A 25,755-nucleotide genomic window follows, 5' to 3' on the forward strand; every position below is an offset into this window, starting at 1 on the left:
TAAGGAAAACTGAAATACATGGCTTTGAACGAGGATGCAGTGCAGGACTTTGTGTTTGTGAGGGAAAGATGAAGCCCCCACTAATAAATACAGCAGCTCAGACTGTGCTGACCAATAGCACCAAAGCTAGTAGCTGCTCATCTGGGGACTGTGGCTGCAACAGCAAAACAGTCTGATTTTATTTGATTACATTAGTTGGGTTGTCTGCTGCTTGTAGCGGAACACCTGAGAGTCACAGTTTCAACAACAACAAGTGTATTTTGTTTTATTGGGCCTTTGCAGAACTTCACTTGGGTGGACCTCCAGAAGAAAACGTGCCCGTTCTTTCTGCTTTGGTCATGGGAACTTTTATTAATAGTTTCCCAAGACTGAAAGGATAGATGTAATTTTCCAAAAGGCAATTGAAGTGTCTGTTACTAGAAGGGAGGGAACAGAGACCGCATGAGCCAAATCCCCCATTGCAGCAGGTCCCATCATTGTAACTGCCAATGGATGCCCAGACGTTTGCTCTGTTCACTGCCTCCCTCCCACAGCTCAGGGTTTGCTCTCAGGCCAACTTTTCTCACGGTAACTGTCTCAGTGAAGTGTTTTGGTTGCAACAGTTAGAAACTTGATCGAGTTAAAAACTCAGAAGAGAAAAGAAGGGATTAATAAGGGGAGGACTAACTGAATCCCAAGGCAGAGCTGCTTAAACTCCATACCCTAGCCAGGGAAACGGGTGCCACCTGTGATCTGTCTGTAATCTTTAAACACTCGGTGGGTTTGGGTAGAGGTTAATTCTACTCATATTGAAAACTGAGAATTATGGGAGCAACCATACTGATCATGCTTAGGGTTATGCCTCACACAAGTTCTTAGGCTATAGCCAGGACCTGTATAGGCTTGAAAGTCAAGTTTATTACAGAAGCTGAGGTAGGAATAGCAAAGGTTCAAGGTCTGCCTGGGCAGTTTGACAAAAACCCATCTCAAAATAAAAAGGGCTGGAGTTGTAGCTGATTGGAAGCACACACAACGTTCTGGGCTCAGTTCCTCATACTGTGAAAACAGAAGTGCTCACGTCACCATTGTTGGGATAATCTTTTTTGTACACTGTGTGCAAACACGTCTCTGTTTAACCTCACCTGCCTACGGCATCTTCTGACTGGTTTGATTAAGCTAGGCAGGAGAGGATAGGTGGGACTTTCAGGCAGAGATAAGAACTCTGGGAAAGAATGTGAGGCAGGAGATTTCCCCAGCCAGACATGAAGGAAGTCAGATATACAACACTGAGAAGAGGTAATGAGCCAGGTGACAAAAAATAGCTTACTAGCCGGGCGGTGGTGGCGCACGCCTTTAATCCCAGCACTCAGGAGGCAGAGGCAGGCGGATCTCTGTGAGTTCGAGACCAGCCTGGTCTACAAGAGCTAGTTCCAGGACAGGCTCCAAAACCACAGAGAAATCTTGTCTCAAAAAACCAAAAAAAAAAAAAAAAAAAAATAGCTTACTATACATGGGTTAATTTGTTTTACGAGTTAGTTGGGAGCCAGTGTAAGCTTTCATAATTAATAAAAAGTCTCAGTATCATTACTCAGGAGCTGGCAATCCAAAGAAACTACTGCATTCCGCGCTGAAAGGTACCAGGTCTTGTTGGGTTCAGAGAGGTTGGGTTTATGAGTTACAACACAAAACTCCAGGTCTGGCTCGGCATAAGTACCACCATCCGTCACACCACACCTACATTTCCCTACAACCAGATGAATGGGGATTTACTGGGCCAAGCATAGCAGGGCTAAGACCCACAATGCCTCCACCCACCCTCAGGGAAGCTAATCACGGAGAGGAAATGACCGCTCCATAGACTAGGAAGCTTGAGCTCCTGGTTTAGAAGGGTCATCCCCTGAGGGCCATAAGCCGTCCTTCCCTTTGCCAGAGGCTCTGCACAGTGACTGGGGCAGAAATAATACTGTTTCAATGGACCACTGTAGGCATTGGTCGGGAAATAAGGCTCTCGGTGGTCATTCTTCTTACTCCCCTGTAAGATGAGTATATATGAACAGGGGCCTTAGATGAGATAAATAAGATTATCCATCAAAGAATTTTATTCCAATAATGTAAGAAATTGGAAAGGAGCCCTCTGGTCAGTTCCTCTTTCCATCAGGCACTGGGTTAAGTATGGGGTGATTTGCTGTAAGCCTGAGGCCTCGGTAGCCCTATCATCCCTGTTCTCTGCTATGTTAGGCAGTTTTTGTGATTGTGGTGGAATGCCTGAGAGAAACAACTTAGGAAAGAAGGAAGTTTATTGTGGTTTCCAGTTTCAGAGGCCTTGTGGCTGGCTGGCTCCATTGCTTTTCCATCTGTGACAAAGCAAACCGTCAAGGCACCGAGTATGTGGCAGAGCAAAGCAAACCTCGTGGGCTCCAGGAAGCAGAGAGAGGAAAGAGATGAGGACCCAGTATTCCCTTCAGAAGCATGCCCCTCAATTGCCTCATTTCCTCTGTCAAGTTCCACCTCCTAAAGATTCTGTCATTTCCCAATCCATAGCACCATCAGCTGGGGGCTAAAATGTTCACGAATGTGGTTTTGGGTAGTATCCCATAGTACCCCAAAAATTTAACCTGCATACTGCTTATCACATATTTTACAAATGTATTCATTCCCCTTCAGATCCAAGGTGTGTGCAGAAAGCCCAGGCTAGTGTTGCTTTTGTTTTTCCTTTAAAGCAATGAACAGAACTAGTAATAAGTTGCTTGCCTACTGTACATGAAGCTCTTGGTTCCGTCTCTAGCACCTCATAAACTGGGTAGTATAGCATGATTAATAAAAATCCAGAGACATAAATTGGGGTTCAACCTGAAGGTCAGAAAAGCCAAACAGCCAGCCATTGGCTCTTTCCTCTACTTCTATCTGAAATGGTGATCCAGGAATCTCAAAATGAGACTGTGTCTATGAGCTGTCTCCTCCAGTCTTATGTTCCTCTATAGGGCTGGGATTAAAGGTCTACACCACTGGGATTAAAGGCATGCACCGCCTGGCCTGGTTTCTGTGGCAAACTAGTTTGGTTACTGGGATTAAAGGTGTGTGTCACCACTGCCTGGTCTTCGGGCAAGCTTTATTTATTAAAATACAAATGAAGTCTCACTACAGGGTAGGGTGGCACACACACATTTGCAATCCTAGCACTTGAAGGCAGAAGCAGGGAGATCACAGGATATCAAGGTTATCTTCAGCTATACGGTGAGACCAGAGATAGTCTGGGATATGCATATCTTCCAAGTACTAACCCACATACTAAACTGCTGCTATATTAAAATATCTGCAGCGGGCATTTAAAAACAGAATTTGACATGATGATGGTGTCTGGAAACGATGTTTCTAGAAAGGCTTATACTGATGTGGAACCGGTCAATGAAAGGCAGGCGCTCAAGTTTTCTTTTGTAAACAAAGGCAGGAATTGATTTCTTCAAAGTGTGAAAGTGTCAGGGTCGGTAGAAATTTGAATGTGTTGGCTCCCATAGGCTCATAGGGAGCGGCACTATTAGGAGGTGTGGCTTTGTTGGAGTGGGTGTGGTCTTGTTGGAAGAAGGGTGTCACTGTGGAGGTGGGCTTTGAGGTCTCATATATGCTTGATACAACCAGTATGACAGTTCACTTCCTGTTGCTTTCTGATTAAGATATATCTAGCACCATGTCTCCCTGCACTTGTGGCCATGATCCCTGTCATGACGATAATGGACTGAACCTCTGAACTGTAAGCTGCTACCTCAATTAAATGCTTTCTTTATAAGAGTTGCTGTGATCATGGTATCTCTCCACAGCAATAGAAACCCTAAGACAGGGTCCTATGCCAGGTTTCTTTTCAAAGTCACCCTGAGGTACATCAAGATGGTGCACACAAGGATAGAGGGAGGGTGGCCACAGAGCTCAATGTGAATATGTCACCTCATTGCCTTCTGTGGCCTGAGCAATTCAGCTAATTTCTCCAAATGCAGTTTCAACTCTATTTTATCACTGGATGTGTAGAAGGGCCTGTTGCCTGTGCAGATGAGGAGAGGGCATCAGATCCCCTGGAACCAGAGTTACAATTGTGAGCTACCATGTGGGTGCTGGGGATTGACTCCGGGTCCTCTGGAAGGGCAGCCAGTGCTCTTAAACACGGAGTCATCTGTGGCGAACTATCGCCGCCATTACAAGATGGCGCCGAGAGCCTGATGAACAAGTGTGTTTTGGCGTGTTAGACCAACGTCTCTACCGCCTGATCTTGCTCTTGATCTGCCCAGCAACAGCTGCTTCCAATCCCATGCGGCCACGTCTCTTTGGTTCTGAACACGCCCATTCTCCCTGTATATATTCAGCCGCTTTCCGCCATTCGGGGGGCCCCCTACTTCCACCAGTCAACTGTAACCGAGTGCACTTCAATAAAGCGCGATAGAGAAGGATCCTGTGTCGGTGGTCTTCATTTCATCGCTGGTCGAGTCTTGGCGGGCCACAGTCATCTCTTCAGTCCCTGTAGTTCCAACTCCTATGCATGGAGAGATAGTGATGCTGAAGATGTTTAAGGCCCAGAGCTGACAAGCCCTGCACCTAAGTTGCCCTTATCACAATGTCAGGTGAGCACCACCTTAGCCAACACCACCCATTCAACACAAGTAGCTCTTAGTGAGAGAGCCAGCCAGCATCGGTTCAGATGGGTTTGCAAGCCACAGAGAGAAGTGTGTGCTAAAAGGCTTTGAAGACTGATAAAAGACTTACCTTGAGCAACCTAGATCACCCGGCCCTACTAAGAATAAAGATGTACAAGTCTGTACATCTGGTTCATTCTCTTAGGAAGTCTCACATTCAAACCAGCTAGAACAGAGTCGGGCGGGCTCCTGTTTTGTCAGGATGCACACACCATGTTAAACCACGGGCTGACGGCCAGGATACAGGAGCCATTTCCCCCACACCTTAACTGCTTACCGCTTTGAACCCACAGCTCACCTCCTAAAGACAGCCCAGTGGGGTCGTTTCTGCCCAGCACTGAACAGTTATGACCGTTTCTGTGAGACCCAATGATGACCTGCTCTCTACTTAGGTGATCTCAGCACAACTTTGTGCAGAAAGAAATAGTAGCCCCTCCTTCTCCTTATCCAGCAGAACCCAGATTCTGTTTTCAAAAAACTCCTCTTAGGCCAGGCAGTGGTGGCGCACACCTTTAATCCCAGCACTCGGGAGGCAGAGGCAGGTGGATCTCTGTGAGTTCGAGTTCAGCCTGGTCTACAAGAACTAGTTCCAGGACAGGAACCAAAAGCTATGGAGAAACCGTCTCGAAAATAAAAAAAAAAAAAAAACCAAACAAAACAAAAAAACAAAAACAAAACTGCCTCTTGGGGGCCAGTGACTTAGCAGGTAAAAGAGCTTAGCTCTGAAGCTCCCAGCTCTCATGATAGATGAGAAGTGACTCTGAGTTCTCCTCTGACCCCTCACCTCCACACCACATGCATGCTACACACACACACACACACACACACACACACACTGATGGGGTGGGGGCGAGAGAAACACAAATGTAACTTTTTTTTTTGAGACAGGGTTTTGCTGTGTAGCCCTGGCTGTCCTGGAACTCACTATGTAGATCAGGCTGGCCTCAAACAAAAATCTGCCTGCCTCCTGCCTCCTGAGTGCTGGGAATAAAGGCGTATGCCACCATTGCCCGGCTTAGAAATTTAAACTTTTTATTTATTTATTTTGCTTTTTCTAGACAGGCTTTCTCTGTGGTTTTGGAGCCTGTCCTGGAACTAGCTCTTGTAGACCAGGCTGGTCTCGAACTCACAGAGATCCGCCTGCCTCTGCCTCCCAAGTGCTGGGATTAAAGATGTGCACCACCACCGCCCGGCTAATTTAAACTTTTTAAAAAGAAAAAAACAACAGCTACTGTTGCTTTCCCCTTGCTACCACACCCTGGGGGTGGGGTAAGATGTCACAGACTCTGGGGGATTAGGTCAGTAGCAAAGCAGACTCCTTTATTGTGGGTGTCAATCAGACCTTTATACCCCCTCCCAGGACCCAGGGGTCAGTGTCATCTGGAACACTGTATCGTCTCCTTCATTGGCTCTGGCCATCTGATGTCATGGGGCTCTGCCGCAGGCTCCCAGTTGACTCAAGGGGAAGTTACCAATGCACCTGCTGGACTGGCCTCGAGATTTCCTACTGGGCAGTCAGAGCTGGTTTTAGTCGGGCTTCAGCCTCCTCCTATAAGCTATCTTTTCCCTTCCCCGCCCCCCAGATGAACTCTTTCCATTAAGTGTAGATACATGGCCCAAGACGCCAGTCGGACAGTCTTACACTGGAATCTAGATCTTGAAATAGACTTCTGGAATAGTAAAATTCCTAGCTTTTTGGAATCTTGGATGCATCTCACCCACACAAGACACACTTACAAAAATTGAAATAACCTATTTTTTGTTGAAATGATTCAATTTCAGTTATTGTTCCTCTGAACTCATATGAAATATGCTACTTTCCTCAGCCAGTTGCTGAGGGAAAAATCCTTTTGCGGAAATAGTCATAACTGATCATTTGACTTGGCGGAGAGAGTGACACAGAGATGTAAAGAAACACTGAGCCGGGCGGTGGTGGCTCACGCCTTTAATCCCAGCACTTGGGAGGCAGAGGCAGGCGGATCTCTGTGAGTTCGAGACCAGCCTGGTCTACAGAGCTAGTTCCAGTACAGGCTCCAAAGCCACAGAGAAACCCTGTCTCGAAAAACCAAAAAAAAAAAAAAGAAAAAAAAAAGAAAAGAAAGAAACACTGAGCCTGAGAGGACACTGATAACCCAGGCTACAGGAGGCGGAAGTGCCCAGTGGTGCTTTCTTTCTGTTGCTACCCTGAGCGCATGATATGGGCTGTCTGTCACCTTTCTGCTCATCACGCTCCTCCATCGGCTGAGATTTGATGTTCAGAACAGCTGTCTGAAATAATAACCCATACTTACAATTTGTCTAACAGATTATATAATCGAGAGAATTCTCTCTCTTTAACTTAACATTTTTTTTCAAGACAGGGTTTTGCTATAGATTTGGAGCCTGTCGTGGAACTAGCTCTTGTAGACCAGGCTGGCCTCGAACTCACAGAGATCCGCCCGCCTCTGCCTCCCGAGTGCTGGGATTAATTAACATCCTTTTTTTAAGAAACAGTTTTTGAGGTTAATAAAGAAATTCCTTCTTCCCCAAAGGTCAGGCGGTGGCACTGAATATAGCTAAGATCCCAAGCTCAGTTGTGGTGAAATCTACCGATCTTGTGAGCCATTCTTCAGCACGTGCAGGGAAACGGCCTTCTCCTTCCCTAGGAAGGAGGCTTCCAAGGCCAGCGAGTAAAGCATAGGCTGCTGTTCCTGAAAATGTCTAATGAACATCTCAAATGTCAGCCCCACAATCTGCTTCACTGTAACCATCCTTCGTGCATGTGCACGTGAAGGGTCTTCCTGCTAGGTGACATCTGAAGTAAACGTACCCCTCTGTCATATAGCACAGGCTGTTTATTATTTCATTATGTGGCTCAAAGTCAAGATAATTTGCTTTTCTAAGAAAAAAAATGAGAGGAAATAACTTTAATACAACATTATTATAGGCAATTACATTTTTCTAATAAAAGTTAGGAAAGCCCATGCAAAATTTAGAGATGCAGAAAACCTCAAACTGTAGTCACTTCTAGAAAAAGAACAGACAGACTTTTTGTGTTTCCTTCATTTTTTTTGTTAGTGTTTTGATTTTTCTTTTACTTTTCTTTCTTTTTTTCTTTTCTTGAGGCAGTCTTACTATATAGTTCTGGGTGACCTGGAATTCACTATGTGGTCAGGCTGGCCTTGAACTTATGGCAATCCCTTGCCTCTCCAGTGTTCAGATAATAGGCTTGAGCTGGGAGTACGGCTTCAGGGTACAGGACTTGCTTACACCCTGCTCAAGGATCTGGGTTTCATTCACAGCTTTTTTTCTTTTTCAACAAACAAACAAACATCAGTGATCCTGATGGACAGCTCACATCTGGACTACTTACACACCAACTCAGGATCTGCAACGGCTATGAAAGTATTTTATGAGTGTGACAGAATGATGAAGAATCCCCCTGGCTCGCTCACCCTAAAGGTGCTGACTGCACTTCTCAGCTATATTCTAGGAACCAGAGAGATATCCCTGAGGGTTGCCAAAAGCCCACTTAAGCAGAAATAGAAAGCCAGTCCTCCCAAGAGCAGAGAAAGATTTGTATAACCTATGGGAATTGGATCTACAAACTTCACCCTTAAACTTCAAGTGGTTTTCCCTGGGTGCAGGGTGCTCCTCACCCTGCTTAGTCCCTTCTTCTTATCCACGATACTCAAGTGAACTTTATTCTTTCCCAAAAGGCTATAATGGAAAAAAATAACAGCTTTGGAGTGCTGCAGCAGCCCAAGAAGATAGAGAACAGAGGCGCTTCGGAGCTCAGTGATGACTTAGAAACACAGCTTCCAGATGGCTGCCAGAACTGAAGTCCCCAGCAACGCAGTCTTCCCAGATAAGGAGGTTGCCTCATCTCTTGCATCGTTGCCGTCTTCTTTGAGCTTTTTGTTACACATGTCCATCTGGCAGCATCTGTACTGGACATTTAGGAGGTCTAATCGGCTCAAAATGAACATGGAATTGCAATCTGAAAATTTCCAGCACTGCTGATAGATTTGCCTTCCTGTGGAGAGACACACATACACTAAGAATCCACGCAGGAGCAGTTCTGAGCCTGCCATTCTGTCTTGGAGCAGTCTATGGAAGAGAGAGGTTTGGGTAGAAATAGGCATCCCAACTGGGGCGTAAAGGGAAACAAGGAAGTAATGGCACAAATGGAGGAGAAGTCCCCATAAATCTAAAGTCTTGTCGGTCAGTGTGTGAATTTGGGGGGGTGGGGGGTTATAAGCAGTTCTATTTCTATTTATGAGGGAAACTTAGTGATATTTACTAAGATTTTAAATGGATGTTGCCTCTGGTCAATCAATTCTACCTTTACAGTGAAGGAAAAGAGACAATACTATTTGTAAAGCAAGCACTTAAAAAAAATCTAGTCATGAATCTGTTTACTACATAGTGATGGAGAGAGAGAGATACTACTTCATACCTATAAGGAGGACTAAGATCAAGAAAAATGCATGAAATAAAACATATTAAATGAAAAAATTTCAACATCATCAAAAAAGCAAAAATGGAATGATCATAGTTCTCACAGGGAGGATTACTACATTTTATACCTTAGCAGTGAAAGTATGGAAGACCGCCCTCCTCCCCTCCCCGTGGAATCAAATACTTTGAACATAAGATCTAGAATTCTGGCCACACTCCAGGAGTTTATAGAAAAATTACCAGGTACTCCTATTTTTAAAACAAGGTACCTTTGATTGGTCCTTAATTGAAAGATTTTTTTTCTTCCTGAGAGAAAATACTGCTGAAGGCAGTTTTTATTCTTATCTCTTGGAAAGGGTTTATCTCACACACCAGACCATCCTGAGACGGCCACTGCTCCATACAGTTGATCACACATTGCTCACACACAGTTACCGAGCTTATAGCTGTGGCCACGCACAAAGGACAGCTGCCGGCTCTTCCCTGTCTACCATTTCCTAAGTTCTCTGTAGAGATTCTAGTTTAGCCAACGTAGAAAAGCAGATGATATGGGCTTGTGCACATTATTCTCCTTCCCAGGCTCATAGACACCTTGTTCTTTGAGACCCCTCTCCAGCACCTGCAGTATCCTCTCGAATGACCAATTCTTCTCATCAGTAGTGTGGAGCTGGACAGAGGTCTGCACTCATTTGGGACAGGCAAACAGGCCGCAGTCAAAGTTCTGCTCAAACCCTTTCTTCATCTTGCATCCCTCCCTAGGCTCCCACAAGTTTGGGAGGCAAGCACACTATCGTCATTAAGAAGCCTGAGGTTTGGAATCAGATAAAATTTCCAAACTCAGATCCTATATTGATTTCTGTTTCGTTATCTGAGCCTCCATTTTCTCATCTGTCACATAGGAAGGCTGCCCCAAGGGTCATGTGAGAAATGCCGTATTTGTAAAAAGTATATAGGAAATGCTTGGTGTGCAGTACTTCGTGGCCAGCTGGCGGTGGTTAACAGCAGACGTTACTTGATGAGTCCAAATGAGTGGGATTTAGGTCCAGTTTCCCAGGTTCTTGGCCCTGACCACACTTAAATGGGAAACCCAGGGGCCCTTACCGGACACAGCGATGAGACAGGAATCCTGGTTAGGTGAACAAGTGATATTTGTTCTGCACGGGGAAACCGGGTCTAAACAGTTGTAGCACATGAGGCTAACACCTAGAGTCAGAAAGAAAGAAAGACTGTTGGGTTCTGTTAAACCAACAATGACTTAGGCAGACCTTACCAGTGAGCACAGGTTTGGGTCAGCTTGTTTTAATCTTTTGTTTATTTGGAGGGTTTTTTTGTTTTGTTTTGTTTTGTTTTGTTTTGTTTTTCAAGACAGGGTCTCTCAAGGCAGCCCCAGCTGTCCAAGAATTTGCTCTGTAGACCAGGCTGACCTTGACCTCTGCCTCCTGAGGGTGCTTCTGGCCGCCACCACCACCTGGCTTTCTGTTTTAATCAAGATTTTGACAATTTCAGAGTTGCATACAATATATTGTAAGCACATTCTTAATACTCCCCTCTTGCCTCTCCCCAGAGAGTCGCCTCCCCACTTCCACTGTGACTGACTTTCATTGTGGTGGTGGGGGTGGTTGCTCTTTTCCTACAGGACTGCCTGAGGCTCGGCCACGGTTAGGATTGACACAGTAACCATCTAAACTGGAAAGTTTGTGACTTTTGGGGGAAAAGAACAAAGAAAAAGTAACTCAGCAAGTCCATTTCTTTCTTCCCCAAAAAGAGTATGGCAGAGTGCAAATTAGGCTAGCAAAGGCCCCCACCAAAATCACTTCCATCTTTTGCCCCAGTGTAGGTTGGCGGGAACTCAACTTCACAATGTGACACAATTGGTCAATCCAGCACAAAGGGGCAAGGAGGAGATTGGGGAAATGAGGTCCCTTGTCAGCTGATAGGAAAACAAGAAAAAAATACGTTCCTCATACCAACCACCCAACTCCATCAGAGGAAGCAGATGGCCACTGGAGCCTTCACCCGGGGAAGGAAACCCCTGTTAAGTTCGAACCAGGGGCTAACCAGACAATGCTTCCTCCAGTCTTAACAGATATTAGCAGGCACCCCACCAGGAGGTTGTCTGTGACTCTGTGACAGGCTCCCTAGACAATCCCCACCCCAGACTTCCAGGGAAGAAAGGCTAAGTCCAGGAGGAACAGAAAAGGTTTTCAGAGTTAATTCTGGGTTTCCAGGAAGCAATAGAGAGCTTTTCTGAGCTCATGAAGCCAACTCCCTAGGTGTCTGGATTCCAGGAAAATGACAATGGCCAAGGGGCTCAGAGCCCCCAGAGGTGAAAGGCACACCCTCCCCCTCCAGCGAACACATCTGGGTGCATTTCCTCATACTTCACATTCATCTAGATTCCTTCCTCCTTTCTCCACTGTTTAGGTGGACGCCCTACCGGCATCCACATACATGCTTGGAATCTCCAGCTCGGAGTCCCATTCCAGACCGCCGTCAGCACCCCCGAGCAGCATCTTCACTGAAGCTACCATCTCCAAAGCCCACCCTCAGTGCTCCAAGGAGCAGTTCCCCCCCCCCTTCCCCACTGGAGCTGCCTGCTAAAAGTCAGTCCCTCCCCGGGGCTGCTCAAGAGATACCTAGAGGCTATATAAGACCTGGTCACCATATCTGCCACGTGATTCCTCCGGCCAGCAAGGGTCACCCAGGAGTGCTTTGCTCTGTTCATTAAACCTGGATTTGATTGCCTTATTACATCAGTGCTGGTGGAGTAACTGGGATTCAAAACCTATCGTCTACAGTACAAGACACTCCTCCCTCCCCAAATTAAAACAAATGTTCTGGCTTTTCCAAGCCCTTTGAAGGTCCCCCTCTGCCTTTAGCCCCTGTCACACCTCTGACATTAAATAAATCACATTCGAGACCTTCAATAATGTGAACCAAGGTTCCTAAAAAAAGCTGGAGGCTTAACTGAGTCTTCTATGGAGCTGATTAACTGAGCTTCAAGGACTGTGATTAGTTTGGAACGTGATGTCCTTGGAGTCTTCCTTAGTCCTCTTAGCCATTTATGGCCCCACTCCGTACTTCACCAAGCAGTTTGTGACTGTTAGGTAAATTGTTTGGAATGTACAGACTGAACACTGGGTTATGGCCAACCAGAAGGCTATAAATACAGTCAGAGAGCATCTGAAGTCTCTAACAGAGGTCCCCACTTAGCTTTAACCCATCTTCCTAATGTTTCCACCAGTTTACTCCAATAACACCTTCATTTATGACTTTCTTAGTTCTGTTACTACACAATCTCATCAAACTGCTTCCATGTGGAATGGAATTTGGGATAACCTCATGGTCACTCATATTTGCCTCCAAAATAAACTATCTCTTATCCCCTTTGAGATGAGAATAGTGATTCCAAAGACACCCAGACTACATAGTACCCCTCCAAAAAATCAAACAAAAACTCCATCTAACTGTACGTCTAGCTGGGAAGCTTCCTCCTAGCCTTGCACTGGAGGGCGATAGTCTGCATGGAAAAACAGTGGATGGAAACTGTCCAAAGCATTCATTCCTCACCGTCCCATGAGGGTTTCACAAGCAGAACTGTATTCTGTGGGTGGGTGGATAATCAATATTTGTTGGTGTGAAGAGACGTTTTCAAAGGTAAAAATCTCTTCAGATGACTACTTTCAGTTGAACATTTACAACTAACTGATTTGGGGGTGGGGACTACTGAACCATAAACAAAATGTTATTGCCCAAAAATGCATTATTCCACTCATTAGCAGACAGATATTATACACTGATAGGCAGCTATTATGTTGTGGATTTTTGTCAATCAAAATTTTGTAGAAATTTGTTTCCTCCCTTTTATTTATGTGAGTTTGCAGAGTGTATTAGATTCCTTGCCTCCAGGCGTGTAAAGCCTAAAGTATTTATAATCTGGCCACTTAGAGAAAATGTTTAGTGACCTCTGGAATAGCAAATCATCACTGAACTGCTTCCTGCTAGGACAGACCCAGGGTCAGAAGTATACAAATAACACAAGACAACAGTGTACATTAAACTTTGGATTGGGCAACCAGTCATAGCAGAGATATTAAGCCCGGTTCCCTAATTCAAAGACAGAAAAACAGCAGCGCTGCTGCTCTGGTTCTGACTGTTGAGAGCTAAGAGTCGGTGTCTCTGGCTCACTTCTTCAATTTTATACCATGATGGCGGAGATGACAGTCAGCGTACATGAAAGAAGCGAGGCAAGAATCAGAAAGGAATCCTCTCTGTTGGGGTGGGTGTGGATGTAGCCCTTCCCCCGTGCTGGAGAGAATGCTCTTCCAGTCACATGGCTGCTATCATGACGTCAGCATTTCGTAGCACCCACTTACAATTTCAAGGAAGGATGTGTGTTTATGTCATGATGAAACCCAGTGTGGTTGACCTTTAGTTCTAAGGCCAATGCTTCTGTTTAGAAACAAGCAGATGTTTCTAAAAGTTGAGCTCTTCACTTCTGAGTCTGGCAAGGAAGCAAGCTCTCTGTAGTAAAGCTTAAGCCCTCAGAGGTGTGACAGGGGGCATTTGATCTGACAAGGTTCCAGTTCAACCCCCTGAAACGTCAGTAACAACAAAACAAAATTTATCCCTTCTCTGCTTTGTTTGTAGAGGACAAGCCCAGTGCCTGGAGAGAGAGGTCAAGTGACTACTGAAGGACACCCAGCCACAGAGGGACAGAGCCAAAGTGGGGCCCCAAGCCTGCAGGCCGGACTCCATCAAACATTTCTGCATGTTTGATGCATGATGTCAGCGTGAGGAGCCTAAGGATGTCATTGCTCTACAGTCCCTTCCTTGTGCTACAGAGATACATACCTACGAGAAGTGAAGAAGGGGAGAGGGAGGGTGTTGGACTAGCCTGGTTATTTGAGGGCGAGTTTATAAGCCCACCCACAGAAGCGGCTAGAGCCCAGGTTCATGTGGCTTAGTGACCAACACTTTAGGTGGAAAGGACAAGGCCAGTGCCATCTGGGAACTTCCATAGGGCAGACATATTCAATCAGTGTTCCGATGTCTGTGCACCTATATACCAGGCCCTTCAGAAGACTAGTATGAATAGCAGGCCCATTTCAGCAGAGAGAACTGACGTGAAGATACTAACAGACATGACGAACATCACATGACGAACATCTCGGTAACAGAGCTTAGACTCTAACCCAGACTATCAGCCGAGAGACTTTCTACCTTCGCTGAGCTGGGGAAGTAAACAATGCAGACTGTAAGAGAGGACAGGCCGGAAGTCAAAGGATGGCTGCTGCTGAGCCAGGACGGGGGACTTGACCCTCTGGGCCACTTCTTGCCCTAGTTCCAGGAGAGAGTTAACCTGTACTAACTGTTGTAACAATAGAAAAACCTGTACTACTTGATTTTCTCCACTACAAAAGGTTAAATGTCATTTTTTGCCTTTGACACAGGCTTATTACTAAGAAAATTCTCCTGTGGGCTTCCGAGGGTCTCTTAGATAATAGCAACTAAAAACAGCTTTCTCAGCAGGGGCTGGGGGGAGTGCATGCCTTTAATTCCGAGGTCAGCCTGGTCTATAGAGCTAGTTCAAGAGGCAGAGGCAGGCGGATCTCTGTGAGTTCGAGACCAGCCTGGTCTACAAGAGCTAGTTCCAGGACAGGTTCCAAAACCACAGAGAAACCCTGTCTCGAAAAACCAAAAAAAAAAAAAAAAGAACAGCCAGAACTATACAAAGAAATCCTGTCTCAAAAAACAAAAACAAACAAACAGCAAAAAGCTTTCTATCTTTCTCTCCCTTTCTCCCCTACCTTTACCGTCACACCCAAATTCTCTGAGGAAAAGAACGAGGTATATCCCAAACTTGTCACAGGGCAGCTGCTACTCTAACGATGCTCGCTCCCCTGACAATTGCAAACGACTGTGTCAGGCCACTGTAATGACAGGAAACGCAGCAGGGAGAACAATTAAGAATGAAACATGATGTGGCAGAGGTGGGCCACATTACATTGCGTCACAGCTAGGTACAACAAGAGGTGGGCCAGGAGGCAGGGATGGAATGTGGGTGCTCTTCCATTCTCTCCGCTGCGCGGTCAACAGCCTCACTGACCTTTTGTAGACTGTGTAGGAACGAAGGCAGCTCTCTGCAGCGTTCCTGATACACCCGCAGTCAGGGTGTGCCATGCGCACTCCAGCCCTGCAGGAACCTCCTGCTTGCTTCCTTGCTTTCTTTCTTCTTTCTTTTTCTTCCTTCCTTTCTTCTTTCTTTCCTTTCCTTCTTTCTTTCTTTCTTTCTTTCTTTCTTTCCTTCTTTCCTTCTTTCCTTCCTTCTCTCTCCTCTCCTCTCTCTCTCTCTCTCTTTTTGTTTTATCGAGACAGGGTTTCTCTGTGTAACAGCCCTAGGTGTCCAGGAATTAGCTCTGTAGACCAGACTGGCTTTGAACTCACAGAAATCTGCCTGCCTCTGCCCCTCAAGTGCTGGGATTAAAGGCGTGCACCACAACAGCCCAGCCAAAACTTCTGTTTTCTAGTGTTCATTGTGTTGCTGGGTTTTTCATCTCGACTCCCACCCTCCCTACCCCACTCCCAAAGCCAATAATGGCTAGAATGTTCTAAGAATATGATACGGGCAGAAAATAACCCTTGATCTTATAATAACACAAAGTGGGTGTTTCTGCTGTTACAGAGCATAAAAACAGCTTTCTTCAGAAGCCAGGAGAAGGTGCCCAGACATGGATGGTCTTTATGCACCCTACAGTGGCCCACGGTGAGTGAAAACCAGGAATTCCGGAGGCAGATTGGGGTCACATTTTGACATACTACTTCCGGGTATTATTTCATGCATTCAGAATCCCTTGTGAGCATTATTTCATAAGTTCATAACCCTTTGGGGGCCTCAATTGTGTCATTTGTAAATGGAGATAAGTACACAATCTGCTAAGTTGGCAAGGGTTAGGTAAGTGAATACATGTCAGACGCTTAGACTAAAGACAGGCATGCACATGTTAAGATTTAGTTTAGCTGGGGCTGCAACCATCATGACCCACTATCCTGGTGGCACGGGAAAATGGTGTGTGGGGGAGGGGGTATGGGGGAGGGGGAAGGACAGCACTCAGAAGGCTGACCTCAGGGCCCTCGTGTTGAGAGCAAAAAGGCCTTGAGCACACAAACAAGCCGTGGGAAAAAACAGGAAAGTCAAACACACAGCTGATCTCTTCCACGGAAAGAGGCGGCAGCTGCTCTTCCTGGGATGCCAGGAATGATGCAGTTTTACAGCCTGGTGATCCTTGGCTGTCTGCTGAGGCAGGCTCTAGCCGCTTCTCCCAGGATTTATGTTTTTACTTGTGCAAGACCTTTCCCCCTAAGTCTTGATCATTGCTTTTAGACCATAAAATCCACTCTTCTGAGTGAGGTCACTTGTGCTTTTTACAACAGCCTAAGTGACTTCTGTGTTATCTGAGGACCAGGCCAATCCTACCTCCCACAGGTGTGTGTTTACCTGAAGCTCCCTAGACCCTAAATCTTGGGCACAATCTCTGAGTAAACAGCACCCATTCTTGCGAAAGAAGCCGGATGTACTTTGCAAAAAATCTCAATGTAAATTATATCTTAAATGGTTGTGTACTTGGGACTGAGTTAATTGTTACCTGAATACTTTTTTTTTCCAAAATTGTGCTGTGCTTAAATATGACTAAAGTAAACTGATCTGGGCCAGACTCTAGAAGTCTTGATCCAGCACCGGTTACAATAAAATCAGGCTGAACCCAGTTTCATTCTTGTTTCTTTTCATCGATTTTTTTCTCCCTGCATGCTATAAAAGCCTGCAGAGGAATCACAGCAATTGTGGGGGGTGGGGAGGGAAAGGTGTTAGCATCCAGCCTAGACTGCTGCTGGTACTTTCTTCTGTAGAGGAAATAACCATGTTCTTCACTGGGAGTCCAACTGTGAACCCCAAAGCCCAGGTGCCTCTACTCCAAAAGGATGGCAAGCTCCATTCTCTCTTCCCCAAGGAAGTTCAGAGTTCTCAGGAGTGACAAAAGCCACATCCTCCACGTCAGAGACAGCCTGGCTGCAGACTCATGCTGTGAAACCTTCGCCCTTTGAGACCTGTAAGGTGCCTCCACTTTACCTACCTCATCAGGGCAAGGGCAAGTCTAGAGGGTCTGGCTCACTCACCTGTGGAACAGAGGACAGCCAGAAGCAGGAGTACGATGAGTTGCCTTTGAACTCTCATTGTGCCCGTCCACCAAATCTGGAACAAACAAGAGTCGTCACTGACTGACAGATACCTTCCAGCTATTTCCAAAACCACAAACTGGAGTCCAAGGAGGTCTTGGGAAAAGCACAGAACAGGCTTGAAATGTCCACCGGGGCAAGGTGCATTAACGCAGGGCAGTTCAGAGTAAGGCTGTGATGGTCCTCTCCTCCTGCTTCAAGACCTCAGCTTGTGAAGAAATGTCCATCTTGGGGAGAAGAACAGCCATGTAGGAGTCAAAGGCTCGGGCAAGAACTCCACCCCACCCACATCGGACCCTTAAGAAACTTAGTTCATATAAGTCAGAGTTCCTGGCCACACTATCCTCCTCTGGGCCAAGGATGCTCAGTACTGTAAAACGAAGAAGGTACTACCCTCTCCATAAGGGTCGCTTAGTCCAACAAAAATGCGAGACAACTGATTCACATGGTAACTACCCTGCCCATGCTGCTGGTTTTGCTGGAGTGCCCTTTCCCTAGGGCAGGCCGCAAGGTGAGAGAGCCTAAGCCTCTGGAAGGCATCAGAAAGCGTGAGCAGCAAAGCCTGTGTCTCTATGGGGGCTCAGCTGCCTCAGCTCGGTGTCTCTCCACTTTAGGGAAGGAAGCAGCTCCTGGGTAACGCTAATGACTAGGAACAAGCAGCAGGTGAAAGGGCAAGTATGGAAATACCTGGGACATTCCTTTGGCCCAATAAGGAAACCAAGGAGCAGAAGGTTTCAAACCTTCCTACATGCCAAGTTTTGGGAGTGGATTTAAGAAGTGTCATGATCCTCCTGTATATCTTGGGACCTATCTTGGCAGGGAAGTGGCAAGTCACTGAAACCACGAGGCTCTGCATGCTTTTCTTCTGAGACCACAGGCCAAGGCTCAGGCCTAGCAGACAGAGGGGGGTTGTGGTAAACCACCTTTGTCTTCAGTGTGTCATCAGCCTCATGTCTTTGAAGGCAGTATGCTGACCAAGGCCAGGGGAAGATCGAGAAACTAAAACAGGCAATTTCTACATTGCCCATGATAGGAACTGGACAGAGCCACCATGGGGTATGTGTATTTTCAAGGGCAAACAGGGCCTGGCCCTTTCCTTCCTAGTGGAATACCTATTTCGTCAGTGTGCTGTCAGCTTCCTGCCTGGTTACTCATGCTTGGAGAATTCTGAGTGTAAAGGATAGTTTACAGACTCAGGTTAGGCAGGACTTGGGGCATGAAAAACTACTGCAAGGGAACAAGGAGTGTTGACCGGAAGTCCTCAAATAGGTAACAGGGCCTCTGATGCCTTCTAAAAGTGAGAACCAGCTGTGTCAGGCAATGGCATTAGGGGAGGAGGGAAGATGGTCCTACATCCCAAAGGCACTGGGAAGATAGAAGCTTAGAGCTTCTCACACAAGAAAACGTCCTTCTAAAGGGTACCCAACATAAACAACCCTGGGAATACACACTGATAGCAGAAGTTACAAAATAATCCCACACTAGTTCAGAATTACGTATAATAAAGGGTTATTTATTTATGGGTAGACTCACAGAGCACTGTCCTAGATCACAGTCCTCTGCACGAACAGGGAACAAGAACCGAATCCAGCAGCCAGAAGGTGCATTTATAGTATAAGAGACCAAGTGGCAAGTCAGAAAGTGGAATAGCCATTGGCTTGAAGCTGCACTGTAAATGCCTTCAATGTTGACAGTAACAGTTAAGTGAGATAGAAATCCTCTACTCCTCCTGATCCTCTGCTTTTCCCACCCCCCAAGTGCATTCTATAATGAACCAAGTATTGTTTTTATACCCTGAAACCACAGGCAAATTTGCACACTTCACGTTTCCTTTTTAATAGTCACAGATCATCATCTGTACTTTAGTAACTCCATTTCAGAATTCCCAAAATAAAAAAAAAAGAAACCTCAATAAAAACTACAGTTTAACTGCAGAAAAGATCAAGGAAGTACTGTTAGCCCACATAAACAAGCACCATTTACAGGCTCTGTCCAGAGGACTCAACAAACCTTTTCTAAGCAAACCTTGGCTTAGTAGTAGTGGGTTTGCTCCTATGAACTACTGTAGCAACTTTGCTAAGATTCCAAGTGACATTTAGTTCTTCCAAAGAACATACTCCTGATTAATCTTCAAAGACAAGAACCAATGGCAAGGCTTTCTTCTTTGAGCACAGACTTAATTATTAGAAACAGCTCATGGTGGTGCACACCTATAATCCCAGCAGTTGGGAGGCAGAGGCAGGTGGATCTCTGAGTTTTGAGGACAGCCTGGTCTATGCAGAGAGTTCTAGGTCAGCCTAGTGAGAGCCTGTCTCAAAACAATAAAAAAGAAAGAAAAGACAGAAGCAGCCCAAAGTCATTCTGAATAAAACCCACAGAAAGAAGGCTGGAGAGTCTGTTGGGGACAGCATTTGAGGTTGCAGAGAACACAACGGCAGAGAGCCTTGGAGAGTAGGACATTTTCCTGGGCAGCGAGCTCATTAACCTGGTTCTAAGGCGATGTCTTTAATTTGTTGTTTGTTTGTTTGTTTCATCAAAAGAAAAAATCCTGTTGTGAAAACCTTGGTCAAAAGAGTAAAAACTTAAGGCCATGCATGTCCGTGAGGAGACATGTAGATTATGACGCTGTCCCATGCCGCGGAATCAGGAACTAAGGTACAAGCCAGCTGTGGCTACAGGGCTGAGGATAAAGCTCAACTGTAGAGTGCCAGGACAAAGGGGAGGGAAAGCTATAACTGTATTGCTTTTCCCTTAAAAAGTATGCATACATACACACCTAATAATAAAATGTTTCTAATGCTACATTAACTTTTCTGAACATTTTAGAATGTGTGTTCATTGACAGAGGGATAAAATTAGGAGCTGTTGGCTTATACCTAGTTTTTTTAACAACAGAAAAAGAATGATTATTTTAAATATATACACATATGTACTTCATGTGTAGTTTCTTTTTATTTATCGATTACCCTACCTAATCAGATATAAAGCATATATATAGTAGCTCTCAAAATTGACTACTTGAGACAAAGAACGTTTCATGTTTGCAGATGTGTGCGTGTGCCATGCATGTATATAGGCTCCAATATCTAATCAGAAAATTTAATCATTTCATATAATTGTGAAAGATGAGGCCCGACCAATTTGTCTCCAATTTATATAACATCAAAACAATCAAATCCCTTATTTCAGTTTTTAATTTGTAAAGAGGTTAAAAACCATTGTCCATGAGAATAAAATATAAAAATAAGACTTCAACAGGGCCTGCTACCACAGGCCAGTGATCTTAGCTACTTGGGAGGCTCAGACAGGAAGAGCACAGATTCAAAGCCTGTCTGGACTAGAGTGAGTTGAAGGACAACAGAATACATTAGAAAAACCTTACTCAAAATTTTAAACAATAAAAAATAAACCAAAAAACAAAAATCCAACCCCTGCCCCCCCCCACACACACAAACCAGCAAAAAACAAACCATTTTTAAGAACTAAGGATGTATCTTCCGGTGGTAGAGTCACACATGAGGCCTGAGACTGGAGACCCTGAATTCAACCCAGTAAATACACGTGTGAGCGCACACACACATTTTAAAAATTCAACGCAGACTAGAATGTCATGTAGCACTTTAAAAGGCAAATATGTAGACTAATAAACAATCCTGGAATTTTCTCTGTCCTGGGCTGAGACCTGGCCTGGAAATTAATCATACTTTAAGTCAAGGCACTATAGTCAAAGCACTATACCTCTGAATTTCTTCCAGTGTATCAGAACAGAAAAACACACAGCCGCTGGAGCCAGGGGAAATGAAAGAAGAACCAGGGCTGTACTGTAGACAGTTTTCAACAGAGAGAGGAGGTTATTCCACGTGTTTCCTAAGACAGGGTCCCAGGAAAGCTCTTTGCCAACTGAGCTACATCCTAGCCTGCATTCTGGATTTCCTAAACACACCATCCTTTACCTGCCTTGCTGATGTAGGCTGTCCTTCTGTATATGTATTGCTTTTATTGGTTACTGAATAAAGCCATTCTGGTCAAAGGCTTAGCAGAGTAAAGCCAGGCAGGAACTCCAAACAGAGATAGAGAGTAGGCAGAGTCAGGGAGATACTATGCAGCTGCTGAAAGAACCTTACCAGTAGGCTACAGGCACATGGTGATACACAAATTGATTAAAACACAAGAGTTAGCCAGGAATATGCTCGACCAAACAGTGTTGAAATTAATGAAGTTTTTGTGTGATTATTTGGGTCCGAGTGGCCGGGAACTAAAAGCAGTCTCCGCCCACACCTTGCCCACGTGCTGGTCCTGCACAGTATCAGCAGGCCAGAAAGCAATTCCTCTAATGTTCTCTGTCCCTCGGGGATGCTCACACAGTGGAAGTCACAGAGGAGAGACCCTACAAGATCCTTCCGAAGACGGTAATAGGCTACAAACAAACAAAGCAAACGGAGTGGGAGAAGGCTCAGCAGATAAAGGTGCCTGCTGCCAAGCCTCACCATCTGAGCTCAGTCCCCATGGTCCAGATGGTGGAAAGAGAAACCCAGCTCCTGAAAGTCATCCTGATCTTTCCTAAAGGCGCCACAGTACACTAACACAACAAATGAAGAGATCATTGTAACTTTAAAACTTTCAAAGAGGCAAAATCTAAAGATTGCTATAGTAAACTTTTCCATTCTATAACAAATCCAACCTGACAATTACTTATGCATTGCCATCCAAGGGAAACTAAAAGGGGCAACAAGCTTCACTGATTAGGTGTCTGAAAATGTTTTGGATAGCAAATACTTTTGCTATATGGGTAGACAGAAAATGCAGTGTGACTGTAATATTAACACACACACACACAAACAAAGAATCTAGCTTCCCAAATACAAATTTAAAGAAATATACATTTACTCATTTACTTACATGGACACAGACATGTAAGAACCAGGCAAAAGCACTTGTCACATTACATAATTATTTATGATTAAGTGTTCAAGGAATTTCTGAGGGCATACTTACTACTGTGGAGTAGATTTGATCTCAGCCTCTATAGCTCACATGTAGCACTTTAAGAGACAAACATGTAGACTAATAAAACAATCCTGGAATTTTCTCTGGCCCGGAAATTAATTAGACTTTAAGTCAAGTGAGCAGATGTGTGGCACACTGGGCTACATAAAAGAGGCTTAGACACTGGTTCTCAATTTCTTGGACCATGTAGCCCATGCAGAGAATGAGTACATCACTGGACCTAGAGTCTGGGTGGCCTAGTCTACAGCCCGACAGGAGTGGGGGAGCACTGTTCACAGTCCCCAAGTGCTGCGGATGTTCATAGAGGGAAGCAGGAGGTGGCAGGGCAGTGACCTAGCCCAAGGGTTGAAAGTGACTCTCTCAGCAGGGCTGTAAAATGAGCTGTTAGTGTTAATTAAATAATTAGAAGTGTCTTTTGTTCTGCAGCCCATAGATTACACCACTTGATGTGACTTGTAACCAAACACAAGCCATTAGGCTTGATTGCTAGTTAACTTCAGTTTGGGGGCAAATATTAGGGGCCAGGGCTAGTGCCTGCGCTCCTGACAAAAATAACATAAGGTCCACGTAACCACTTCTTGCACTTATGCAACTAGAGTGAAGGGGAGATAGTTTATAAGACAGCAGCCGCGGGTGCCAAAGTAACATCTCTTTCCATAAAAACATCCAGACCTTAACTCTAAAACCTGTGACGACAGGCGTGCTCTCTTGGTAACCTTCACTGACCCTGGATTATCTACATTATTGTCAATGTCCCAGCGTAATCACAGGGTCCTCAAAAGGGAGAGGAAAGGAGCAGAAGCTGTCAGACACTGGAAACAGAACATGAAGAGGCTGAGAAACATCTTACTGTTGCTAACTCTGCTCTATTGGCCACAGCATACTCACGGCCTCTAGAAGCTAAGAATGCTCCGTAACTTGACACCTCTCAAGGAAATCAGATCGGGGTTCTCCAGTCACAAAGGTCTCCAGAAGGGAAGGAAGCCTGCCACCTTGTAGCTCAGTGTTGACTCTAACCAGACTCCAGGTATAGGTGAAGGAACTGTAAGGTTTGTGTTGTCTTAAGCTATTTTTTATTCACTTGGCAGCAACAGAAACTATTATAAAGCACACGATGGCGTGTGCCTATAGTCCCAGCTACTTGGTTGGCTGAGGTGGGAAGACGACATGAATCCAAGAGTTTCGATCCATTTGGTCAATAAAGCAAGACTCCGAATCCAAACAAAAAGAACAAAAGCCCTAAGCCTGCTATAACCAGCAGCCTCATTACTGGAAAATAGTGAGACAGCATTTTAGGCAGAGATTTCAGCCTGGAACCATGAACATAGATGGAGATTGTAATTCAGCTGCCAAAATAAATGCAGCAAAAACCAAAACAAACAAATAACAACAACAACAACAAAAAACACCAGGAGATTCTCTCCTTCCACCTCTTTCCTTTTACAAACTAAGAAAGGAACCCAGAAGCAACACCACCACGGTGTGTTCATAGAGCCAAAGGGATGGAATTACCTGTCCCAAGACAACAGGGTAGTCACAAAGTCACTTTGGATGCATCTTGCTTGTACTTATCAACGCCTGGGAACTAAGTGGCTTAGTGTTGGTAGTCTCAAAGGCCTAAAGATCTTGTGTCCTTACAAGCTTGGACATGCAGTAGCTAAGCATGAAACAGACACCCAAAGATCCTTTACTCAGTAATTACATCAGCAGCTGGGGACAAAGAGCAAACCACCATCACAATGGGAAAGCCCCTCCCAGCCACCTAGAGGCCCTGGGTAGGCACCCCAGTGTTCTTAAAATTACACAGGATTTCAGCTTCACCTACAGTGGCCTCCCTCTCTTTACAACCTGTTCCAGGACCTCAAATCCCTGGGTCATCCCGGTATTCCCAACCCTAAAATCCGTTTGATTTGGGTTTTTCTCTTTCAACCCACCCAGTGAAATGGAAGGTTTTCCATTTACAATAAAGTACATGACAAAAATTTCAGCTTGTTTGGTGCATGAGGCAACTCCCTCTTAGCCTCCCCAGACTGTTAAGAGCAATGTTGTGAGCGTCCTCACACATTCTGAGGTCTGTGTGTCAGCTCTGGAGAAGGGGCTTTTAAAAGATGGCCCTGGGAGGGATTGAAGTCTCCTTAACAATTGCCGTTTTCCATATTCCCGGAGGCCAACCAGAGCTTTTCCGTGAGCGACCTTAGTATTCAGTACCACCCTGTGAAGTAAGGCTTTCCCTTTTACTGACGAGAAAACAAGGTTAAATACCTTGCTTAGGACTAGCTACCAACAAAAACAAATGGCAGGCCTAAGGTTCTTTTCAAAGTCTGCCCTCAGACTGAAGGGTGGCACCGCCCCCATGCACCAAAAATATCTGCTAACGCAGTTTTAAATTTGGACCTCCACCAGAAGAAAAGCAGTAAGTCATCGGGGCTGAGGCTCCCCCTCGACTCCCCCGCCACTGCCTTATCTGAGCGGCGCGGTGGGGTGGGGGTGGAGGGGCGTCCCCCGGGCAGGCGCCGAGGGAATGTCGAGCTCCCGAACCGTGCGTGGGAAGCAGACTAGAGGCTTTCGGGAACCGGCCTGCGGCAGTGTATTTTATTATAATGAAGAAGGCCGGCGGAGCTACAAGCAGCAGAGGAGAGATGTCCCGAAGAACAAGGAGAAAGGCCTCCCCAGAGAGAAGAAACAAGGACAGCTTACCGAACGCATGCGCTCCCGAAGTACTCCCACCTCTCACCCCAGGTCCTGCTACAGCCGACACTGCGCCCTTGCTTACCTGTCACCTTGCAGTTCGGTAGACCCTGCCACCGCCGTTCCTTAGTGCTGCAGGTCTTTCTGAGTCGCAAGCACCTGGTCTCGGGCTCCGCCAGTCAGCTGAACAGCTACCGAGCTCCTCTGGCCACGCCCAAGAACTGATGGCCACACCCCCAGCCGCAATTCAGTCTTTGCCTCCTGTAGAGGGAGCTCGGCGGCTAACTAGTACTAGACCCTCAAAACCCGAACAACAGGAAAGGCGTGCGTCTGTCTCCCTCTAATTCCTTACCCCAAATGGCTTCTGATTTTCCCTATCTGAAAAAAGTCACTCCCCGAAATGTTTTTGTGGCCATGTTTGCCTGCGCCCAGAGCTCTCTCTTTGCCAGTCGTGGGTATCTTTAACTAGGCGGAGTGTTTTGTTTGGAATCAAGACAAAATTCTGTCGAGCATTTGAAAACTTCTGTGGACTGACCAGGGACCAGAACTACCGCTCATACCTTCCCGAGTGCAGGTGTAATGTGAAGTTGCCACTTACTAATTGGAAAGAGTCACATCCAGTAAAGAAGCAACAGAACAATAACTGAAAAAAGAGTAAACAGTCCCAGAGGAATCCTCCTAGGGGAATAGGAGGTACTCGAGAATCGGTCTGGGAAGCTGTGGCATC

At 45.6% G+C, this 25,755-nt stretch overlaps 1 protein-coding gene across 1 annotated transcript; it reads right to left on the reverse strand.

Annotated features, from left to right (window-relative positions):
- Nucleotides 1-7,474: 7,474 nt before the first annotated feature.
- Cd59 (CD59 molecule (CD59 blood group)) lies at nucleotides 7,475-25,252 on the reverse strand. Its single transcript, XM_057781188.1, has 4 exons — nucleotides 25,114-25,252; nucleotides 17,274-17,349; nucleotides 10,200-10,301; nucleotides 7,475-8,673 (listed from the first exon to the last, which is right to left on the reverse strand). Exons 2-4 carry the CDS (start codon nucleotides 17,329-17,331, stop codon nucleotides 8,444-8,446), a joined length of 390 nt encoding a protein of 129 aa, XP_057637171.1. The 5' UTR covers nucleotides 17,332-17,349; nucleotides 25,114-25,252; the 3' UTR covers nucleotides 7,475-8,443.
- Between the last annotated feature and the right edge of the window lie 503 nt (nucleotides 25,253-25,755).

Source organism: Chionomys nivalis, chromosome 9 (genome assembly GCF_950005125.1).
Source record: "Chionomys nivalis chromosome 9, mChiNiv1.1, whole genome shotgun sequence".
Classification (NCBI taxonomy): Eukaryota; Metazoa; Chordata; class Mammalia; order Rodentia; family Cricetidae; genus Chionomys; species Chionomys nivalis.